At 42.0% G+C, this 9,805-nt stretch overlaps 1 protein-coding gene across 2 annotated transcripts in view; it reads right to left on the reverse strand.

The window, feature by feature from the left end:
• The window catches only part of PYM1 (PYM homolog 1, exon junction complex associated factor), a 30,109-nt gene that overhangs the window by 14,514 nt on the left and 5,790 nt on the right, over window positions 1-9,805 (reverse strand). The window contains exon 1 of one of the 2 annotated variants that reach the window (XM_006777831.2): window positions 1,671-1,776. The exons of the other annotated variant lie outside the window; for it this stretch is intronic. Within the exon in view, the coding sequence (XP_006777894.1) occupies window positions 1,671-1,734 (64 nt within the window). The 5' untranslated portion in view covers window positions 1,735-1,776. Of the gene's footprint in view, window positions 1-1,670; window positions 1,777-9,805 lie in introns of those variants that run through there. 2 annotated transcript variants of the gene reach the window in all.

Here is a 9,805-nt window from a genome sequence, read left to right on the forward strand (position 1 = left end):
CTCTGTGCGTGACAGGGTACAGAGCCCCAACCCCCCTGATGGGCCCTGCTCTGTGAGTGACAGGGGGCAGTGCCCCAACCCCTTGATTGGCCCTGCTCTGTGTGGCGTCGCAACCTCCCCATCGACCCTGCCTTGAGTGTGACAGGGGGCAGTGCCCCAACCCCCCAATCGGCCCTACCCTGAGCGTGACTGGGGGTGGCATTGCAACTTCCCGATCCGCCCTGCTCTCTGCATGACAGGGGGCGGTGCCCCAACTCCCCAATTGGCCCTGCTCTGAGCCCGGCCAGGGACTGCACCTAGGGATTGGGCCTGCCCTCTGCCACCCGGGAGCAGGCCTAAGCCAGCAGGTCGTTATCTCCCGAGGGGTCCCAGACTGCGAGAGGGCACAGGCCGGGCTGAGGGACTCCCCCTCCCCCCGAGTGCACAAATTTTTGTGCACTGGGCCTCTAGTTATAATTTAATAACTTGCTCAAAGTTACAAAGTCAAAATTCAAACCTAGGCTGCGGGTTCCAAAGTACTTCAAAGAAGTAGGATTTTTAAAGATGGGAATACAAATGCAGTCAAAGAAGTGGTGAAACCATCATATTCATATATCATCAGTGATAAAAACCCGTTAGAAAGCAATTTGGCTAACATAGCAAGAGAATATAAGATAATCCTACCATTTTTTCAGCATTTCCCAAAACTTTTGTTATATAAAACACTACTTCCATAAGACATTAACAAGGGTTACCTAAAAAAATTGTTAAACAAGTTTGGGGAATTCTGGGTTAAACATAGAAAAAAATACTTGTTTTTTATCAGAAAGACTTAAGTGAGTAAATGTTCTCCCTCTCCTGCCCCGCCCAAATACAAGCAAAAGATTATTTAGAAAGTCAAAGGGGTAGATAAAACGAGCTGTGGAAGAAGTGAGAAATAAGTTACAGAGACAAATGAGTTACAGAAGGGCTCCCTTGGAGCTAAGGAGAAAGAAAGGCAAAGAAAACTCCCCTGGGCGAAGAAGAGGGGGAAAGTTGCCCTCAGGCTTCAGTGAGAGAGAAAGAGGGAGCAGGAGAGGGAGAGTGGGAAGGAGGGGGTGAGAGAGAGAGGTGCCTGAGTTAATATGTTTTTATTCATGTGAATATCCAAGATGGAAATATGGTCTACAGTGTTTCCCAAATGTATTTGACGCAGGAATCTTATTATTATTTCAGTTATTTATTTTGTAGTGCATTTCACAGGACTAGTAAGTGTTCTGAGGATCATATTTTGGGAAATACAGCCATTTGCTATGATCCCAGTTATGTTAAATACAGGTAAGCTATATGTGTGCATAGAAAGAAAAACTAAAATAAAACGTAACTGTAGTCATTTCTGGTTTCTGAAATTACCAAAAATGTGAGTGGCATATTTTATACAACCTTTCAAAGTATTTTCCAAGTTTGCTATAATCAATAAGAATTAATTTTATAATTAATAGACAATAAATAAATGCTTGTACCCTCCAACCCATTCTATTTCTGGGAAATCTATCCTAAGAAAATAACCCTAAATGCAGACAAAATTTTATGCACAAAAATATTCATAGATTCTTATAATTAAAATTCTGAATGGTCCGGGGAAAGCTTCCTGTGTTGTTGAACCTGCCCAGTTGTGAGTGCAGCCTCAAACCAAGCAGCCCTACCCTGACCTAAAGTAAATTCCCAGGAGAAGTTTTTCTTGGGTCTTGAATTTGCAGCAACAGGTGTGAACATTCTAGCAGCAGTTTGATGATCATGTATGATACTGCAAACAAGACCAAAAAATATAAATAATAATAATTCTGGAAACAATCTAAAAGTCCAATAACAAAAGAAAGATAAAAAAGGGTATGTTTCCAAACAATAAAACATTCTGCCAGTACTATAAAAGATGTTTACAAAAGCACTGACTGGTTTGGCTCGGTGGATAGAGCGTCGGCCTGTGAACTCAGGGGTCCCGGGTTCGATTCCGGTCAAGGGCATGTGCCTTGACTGCGGGCGCATCCCCGGTGGGGGGTGTGCAAGAGGCAGCTGGTCGGTGTTTCTCTCTCATTGATGTTTCTAACTCTCTATCCCTCTCCCTTCCTCTCTGTAAAAAACTAATAAAATGTATTTTTTTAAAAAGATGTTTACAAAGAGTTTCTAATATTAAGAAAAATATTTTTTTCATAATGTTAAATAAAAAGGCAAGACATAGCCCAGCCAGTGTGGCTCAGTGGTTGAGCATCAACCTATGACCCAGGAGGTCACGGTTCAATTCCTAGTCAGGGCACATGCCCGGGTTGCGGGCTGGATCCCCAGTGTGGGTGTGCAGGAGGCAGCCAATCAATGATTCTCTCTCATCATTTATGTTTCTATCTCTCTCTCCCTCTCCCTGCCTTTCTGAAAGCAATAAAAATATATTTTAAAAAATACATTTAAAATAAAATAAAAGGCAAGATATAAAAATGTATATATCCTGATTCAAAAGTGTTTTTTAAAGGCACAGAAAAAATAAAGATCAGAAGGATATATGACAAATTTAATAGTGGACTCTGGGTGAATGAATTAAATTGAACAAAAATTACATAATTTAACTTGTACTTAAGGAGCAATAATCTGATAATAGTGTTTCAGGGAGTGTAACTGGAACAGGCAGACTAGAGATAAGACTACTACTGACTTCTGGTCAAGATGGTGGCATAGGTAAAGATAGTACTCACCTCCTCCCACAACCACATAAAAATTACAACTAAACTACAGAACAACCATCATTTAGAACTGCCTGAAATCGAGCTGAATGGAAGTCCTACAACTAGGAAATTAAAAAAGAAGCCACATGGATACTGGTAGAAGGGGCAGAGACATGGCACAGGCTAGTCCCAACCACCAGTGACGGATAATCGGAAGGATATCTCAGCTGCAGAGGTCCCCCGGTGGAGTGAGGAATCCCAGCCTCACACCAGGCCTCCCAGATCAGGATTCCAGTGCCAGGAACAGAAGTCACCATAACTTCTGGCTGTAAAAACCAGCAAGGATTGAGGCTCAGGGAGATGGAGATTACTAGAGTCCCAGGCAGTTCCTCTCAAAGGGCTTGTGCACATACTAACTCAGACTCACTCTCTCTGAGCTCCAGAGCTGGGACAGCAGCTTCATAGGCACCAGAAACTTATGGGGAGGAACTGAATTGTGCAGCATCAGACCAAGATCTGGGGGGCAGCTTTCTCCCAGATAGAAGTGCTGGCAGAGGCCATTATTTCTTTGATGAGCTCTTCCCATACAGAGCCAGCAGGAGGGCGTCAAATCTGAGAATCCATCAACCTGGTTCACAGTTTGTCCCACCTTGATGATTCCTTGAGGCCCTGCCCCACCCAACTTTTGGGCCCACCCAAGCTGTTTCCAGTAGCTTTTCCATATAAATGGCCTGTCTTGGCTCATGCTTCAGATTTTCCCAAAATCTCTCAAATAAGCAGTATCTGGCCTCAGTGAACCCCGTACCTCTTTGTTAGGTGGCCCCAGGCCTGGCACTAGCAGCACCCAGCCTCAGCTCTTGACCTTGCCTGAACACCTTTAAGCCCAGCACAAGTAGCGGCAATCTGCAGATTGCTTTGTACTCATGCCAGGTGGCCCCAGGCAGAAAATAGGCAGTAGCTGACCTTGGCCTACATGTCCTGGGAGGCCCCAGAGCCAGAGTACTGAGTGGACAGCTTCAGACAACGTCAAAACACTACCCTCAACCATCTCCACAAGCAACACACTCAAGCAAGCACCAGAGCCCTGCTGAAGTAAGTTGTGTTCTGTGGGGTGAGACCCTGCAAAGCTGATCCTCCATAGTGACTGGAAGTTGGTGGCCAATGGTCACAGCCAGTCCTTGCAGCTTGATCATCCTGAGGGTACATATCTCCCGTTGACATGCCAATAGCAATCAAGGCTCAATTATAAGAGGAGGGTGTACACAGCCCACACATCAGGCACATCTTGAGTACCCAGCTTGGGTGATCAGGGAAGCTGTGCCACTGGGCCCTACAGAACACCTACTGCATTAGGCCACTCTACCAAGCCTGGGAGACATAGCAGCTCTACCTAACACATAGAAACAAACACAGGGAAGCTGCCAAAATGCAGAGACAACGAAACATGTCCCAGATGAAAGAAAACAAAACTCCAGAAAAAGAACTAAACAAAACGCAGACAGACAATCTACCAGATTCAGAGTTCAAAACACTGGTTATAAGGATGCTCCATGAACTTAGTGAGAACCTCAACAGCATAAAAAAGGACCAGTCAGAAATGAAGAATACATTAACTTAAGGATAACTTACAGGAAATCAACAGTAGAGTAGATGAAGCCAAGAAAATCCACTATTTGGAATATAATGAAGCAAAAAAACACCTAATCAGAACAGCAAAAAGAAGAAAGAATTAAAAAAAAAAAGAGGATAATGAGCTTCTGGGACGACTTCACGGGTACCAACATTTCATATCATGGGGGTGCCAGAATAGAAGAGAGAGAGCAAGTAACTGAAAACCTATTTGAAAAAATGACAGAAAACTTCCCTAACTTGGTAAAGGAAATAGACATACAAGTCCAGGAAGTGCAGAGAGTCCCAAACAAGATGAACCCAAAGAGGCCCACACCAAGACACATCATAATGAAAATGCAAAAGTTTAAAGAGCCCTAGTCAGTTTGGCTCAGTGGACAGAGCATCAGCCTGCAGACTGAAGGGTCCTGGGTTCAATTCCAGTCAAGGGCATGTACCTCAGTTGCAGGCTTCTCTCCAGCCCGCACCCTGGTCGGGGCTCATGCAGGAGGCAACCAATCAATGTGTTGATCTCACATCGATATTTCTCTCTGTCTTTCCCTCTTCTACTCTCTAAAAATCAATGGGAAAATATCATCAGATGAGGATTAAAAAAAAATAACAAAAGTTTAAAGACAAAAAGAGAATCTTGAAAGCAGAAAGAGAAAAACAGTTAGTTCCTACAAAAGAGTACCCATAAGACTGTCAGCTAATTTCTCAACAGAAACTCTGCAGGCCAAAAGGGCTTGGCAAGAAATATTCGAAGTGATAAAAAGCAAGAATCTACAACCAAGATTACTTTCGTTTTAGGAACGAAAGACAGATAGAGCTTCCTAGACAAGGAAAAAGCTAAAGGAGTTAATCACCATCAAACCAGTATTATATGAAATGTTCATGGGTCTTAAGAAAATTAATTAAATAAATGATATGAAAAATAAAATGGCGCCAAAACCGGTTTGGCTCAGTGGATAGAGCGGCGGCCTGTGGACTGAAAGGTCCCAGGTTCGATTCTGGTCAAGGGCATGTGCCTGGGTTGCGGGCACATCTCCAGTGGGGGATTTGCGGGAGGCAGCTGATCGATGTTTCTCTCTCATCGATGTTTCTAACTCTCTCTATCTCTCCCTTCCTCTCTGTAAAAAATCAATAAAATATATTTAAAAATAAAATAAAATAAAATGGCAATATATATATACATATTATATATAAACAATTGAATCTAAAAAACAAAACAACAGAAACAGACTCATAGATAACAGAACATTTTGATGGTTGCCAGATGGAAGGTGGGTTGAGAGAATGAATGAAAAAGGTAAAGGGATTAAGAAGTACAAATTAGTTATTACAGAATAGGCATAGGAAATATAGTCAATATTTTAATAACTGTATGGTGTCAGATAGATGCAAGATTTATTGAGATGATCATTTAGTAAGTTATATAAGGTTAAATCAGGGGAGTACACTTGATACTAATATGATAATGTATGTCAACTGTAATTAAAAATAAAAAATAAAAAAGGCTTCCCTGGCTTGTGTGGCTCAGTTAGTTGGATATCATCCTGTGTACCTGTGGGGTTAACTGGTTCAATTCCCAGTCAGGGCATATGCCTAGGTTGTGGGCAGGAGTCAGCCAATCGATTTTGTGCTCTGATATCTCTCTCTCTCTCTCACCTTCTCCCTCTTCCTTCTTCTTTCTCTAAAAATCAACTAAAAAAAAAGATTACTACTTAGAAAGTCATAGCACTATTTGCAGGAGAAGGAAACTAGAATTTTATCAGGTACTTAGAATGACAGAAGTACTATGCTTGATACTTTGCATGTATAATTCCGTCTAATCCATATAATAATCCTTACACGTAATTACAGAAGCATTTGTGGAACACTTTCTACGTGCCAGACATGTACATTATTTAATTTTTTAAAAATATATTTTTATTGATTTCAGAGAGGAAGGGAGAGGGAGAGATAGAAGCATCAATGATGAAACAGAATCATTGATCAGCTACTTCCTACATACCCAACACTGGGGATTGAGCCCATAACCAGGCATATGCCCTGACTGAGAATCAAACTGTGACCTTCTGGTTTATAGGTCAACTACTGAGCCATGCCAACTGGACTACATTATTTCATTTAAATTTTAATTCTCAATTAGTTCTATGTTTAGGAGTTATTCCTATTTCACTGATAAGAAAACTAAGGCTTAGATTCCCAAGGCCATATACCTAACAAGTATTGAAAATGGGATAGAGGCCCTAGCCGATCTGGCTCAGTGATAGAGTTTAGGCCTGCTTACTGAAGGGTCCTGGGTTTGATTCTGGTCAAGGGCACATACCTCAGTTACAGGCTCGATCCCAGTCCTGGTAAGGGCTCAATGTGTCTCTCTCACATCGATGTTTCTCTCCCTCCCTTCCACCCTTTCTAAAAATCAATGGAAAAATATCCTTGGGTGAGGATTAACACACAAAAAGAAAAGAAAATTGGATAAGGGTAAGGCAGTGGGGATAGAAGATCAATAATTTGACAGCTGGTGCAGGGGAGGGATGAGGAGCAAGAGAGATGTAAATGATGCAAAACAATACCCTCAAAGCAGCAAAAACTCGTAGTGCTCTGATTTTGGTTTCTTATTATCGTTCCCCAATAAAAGAAACAAGGACTCCTTAGAGAAATGGCTGGTTCTAGTACTGGAGTAGAAATATACAAGATGATCTTAAAGCATCCTAAAGCAGAAAATAAGGAAGAGCTAAAAAAAGAACAACAAACAAACCAAAATCCCACACTGGTGGGGTATACCAAAGGGACATAGGCCAACTAAAAGAGTGCCCAATGTTCAAAGCAGGAACATTTGAGCAATAAAATAAATAAAACATATTGTATTATGACCGGAAGTCCATAATGATAAGTAAATGATTGAATAAATATATGGGGGAGGAGAGACAAATCTCCTGTTCAGAAGAATTCCAAATAATGTATGTAAATAATCCTTCCTTAAGGAGGGAGCATAACTCTCCACTTTTCAAGTGTAGGTGTTGATCCCAGACAAGAAAAAGCTGAGAGTTCATCACCACCAAACCAGTACTACCAAAACTATTAAAGTATCAAGAAGAAAGAAAAAGGGAAGAGGAGGGAGGAGGAAGGAGAAAGGAGAAGAAAAAAAAAAACATGAATAAGAAAATATCATAAAGAGTATTGTAGGCCCTAGCCGACACTCTACCCACCGAGCCAAACTGGCCAGGGCTCATCAGTTTCTATCTCTCCCTCCTTCTCCCTTCTTCTCTGAATCAATAAAAATATATACTTTTAAAAAAGAGTATTGTAGAATCGTATACCTGAAACCTGTATAATTTTTATTAACCAACTAGAGGCCCGATGCACAAAATTCATGCAAGGGTAGGCCTTCCTTCCCCCTAGCTTCATGGCCCCGCCCACCTTGGCCTGGAGCTGCCCGCCGCCACACACCCCCAATTTCGCAGAAGCCCCCGATCAATCACCCCGCAGAGGGTGGCCTGGGCCTCCCTCTGCGGGGCAATCTCAGAGCCCCCCAATTGATTGCCCCACCGGCGGTGGCCTGGGCATCCCGCTGCGGGGCGATCATGAGGCAATGGCGGGCCCCCCTGACCAATTGCATCGCACCTGCCTTGGCTGGCCTGGTACCAGTGCGTGTCTTAACGTGGTCATCTGGATGGTCGTTCTGCTGTTTGGCCATTTGTATATTACACTTTTATTATTATAGATGTCACCCAAATTAATTAAAAGAAAAAAAAGAGCCCAGCTGGTTTTGCTCAATGGATAGAGCATCAACCTGCGAATTGAAGAGCCCAAGGTTCAATTCTGGTCAAGGGCACATGCCTGGTTTGTGGGCTCAATCCCCAGTAGGGGGCATGCAGGAAGCAGCCGATCAATGATTCTCTCTCATCACTGATGTTCCTAGCTCTCTCTCCCTCTCCCTTCCTCTCTAAAATCAATAAAATATATTTTTTTAAAAAGAAAAGAAAATATCGTAAAGAAAAAATACATATTCTTGCTGACAAAGGCAAACAATAAAAGCAACGGATCAACTAACACTAAAGCTAGTACAAAGGTTAAAAGGTAAAAGTAGTAAGATCACATGTAATTACAACAATAAATTAAGGGATACACACACACACAAAAGTAAAAAATAATGACAAAAATATAAACATGGAGGGGGTAAAAATGGTAGTGATTTCGGAAATACATTCTAACTTAAGTGACCAACTTAAAACAGAGTGCTATAAACATAGTGTAGTATATATAAAGCACATAGTAACCACAAGCCAAAAATCGTCAAGAGATATACAAGAAATAGAGAGAAAGGAATCCACACACAACACTACAGAAGTTGTCAACATACAAGAGAGCAAGAGAATAAGAAAGGAACAAAGAACTATAAACACAATCAGAAGACAATTAATAAATGGCAATAACTACATACTTATCAATAATTACATAAAAAGAAGGAAAGAAATAATTACTTACATAGATTCAATGCTCCAATCAAAAGAGGAATGGGTAGCCCTGGCCAGTGTCCTAAGTGTTTAGAGCATTGGCCCAAGCACCAAAGGGTCATGGGTCCAATTCCCAGTCAAAGGCAGGTAACTGGGATGCAGGTTCAATTCCCAGTAGTTGGGACGCATTTTGGAGACAACCAATTGATGTGTCTCTCTCACTCTCTCACATCGATCTCTCTCCCCCGCTCCCTCCCATTCTCTCTAAAAATCAATGGAAAAAATATCCTCGGATGAGGATTAACAAAACAAACAAACAAACAATCAAAAAGGAATGAATAAAGTAGATGTGGTACACATATACAATGGAATATTACTGGGCCATAAAAAAGAATGAAATTTTACCATTTGTGACAACAAGGATGGACCTAGAGCCGTGGTCGGCAAACTGCGGCTCACGAGCCACATGCGGCTCTTTGGCCCCTTGAGTGTGGCTCTTCCACAAAATACCACGTGCGGGCACGCACATACAGTGCGATTGAAACTTTGTGGACCATGCGCAGAAGTCGGTATGTTGTGGAAGAGCCACACTCAAGGGGCTGAAGAGCGGCATGTGGCTCGCGAGCCGCAGTTTGCCAACCACTGAAGAGGGTATTCTAAGTGAAATAAACCAGACAGAGAAAGACAAATACCATGATTTCACTTATATGTGGAATCTAAAATACAAAATGAACAACAAAACAGAAACAAATTCATAGATACAAAGAACAAACTAATGGTTGCCAAATGAGAGGGAAGTTGAGGGGGCTGGGTAAAAAAGGTGAAGGGATTAGGAAGAACAAATTGACAGTTACACAATAGTCATAGGATGTAAAGTACAGCTTAGGAAATCCTATCTAATAAAAGAGACACATGGTAATTAGCCATACCTCCACTACCCTTCCCATTGGCTAATCAGGGCAATATGCAAATTAACTGCCAGCCAAGATGGCGGCTGGTAGCCAGGCAGCTTGAAGCTAACATGAGGCTTGCTTGCTTCAGTGACGGAGGACTCCAACATTC

Source organism: Myotis davidii, unplaced genomic scaffold, assembly GCF_000327345.1.
Source record: "Myotis davidii unplaced genomic scaffold, ASM32734v1 scaffold509, whole genome shotgun sequence".
Classification (NCBI taxonomy): Eukaryota; Metazoa; Chordata; class Mammalia; order Chiroptera; family Vespertilionidae; genus Myotis; species Myotis davidii.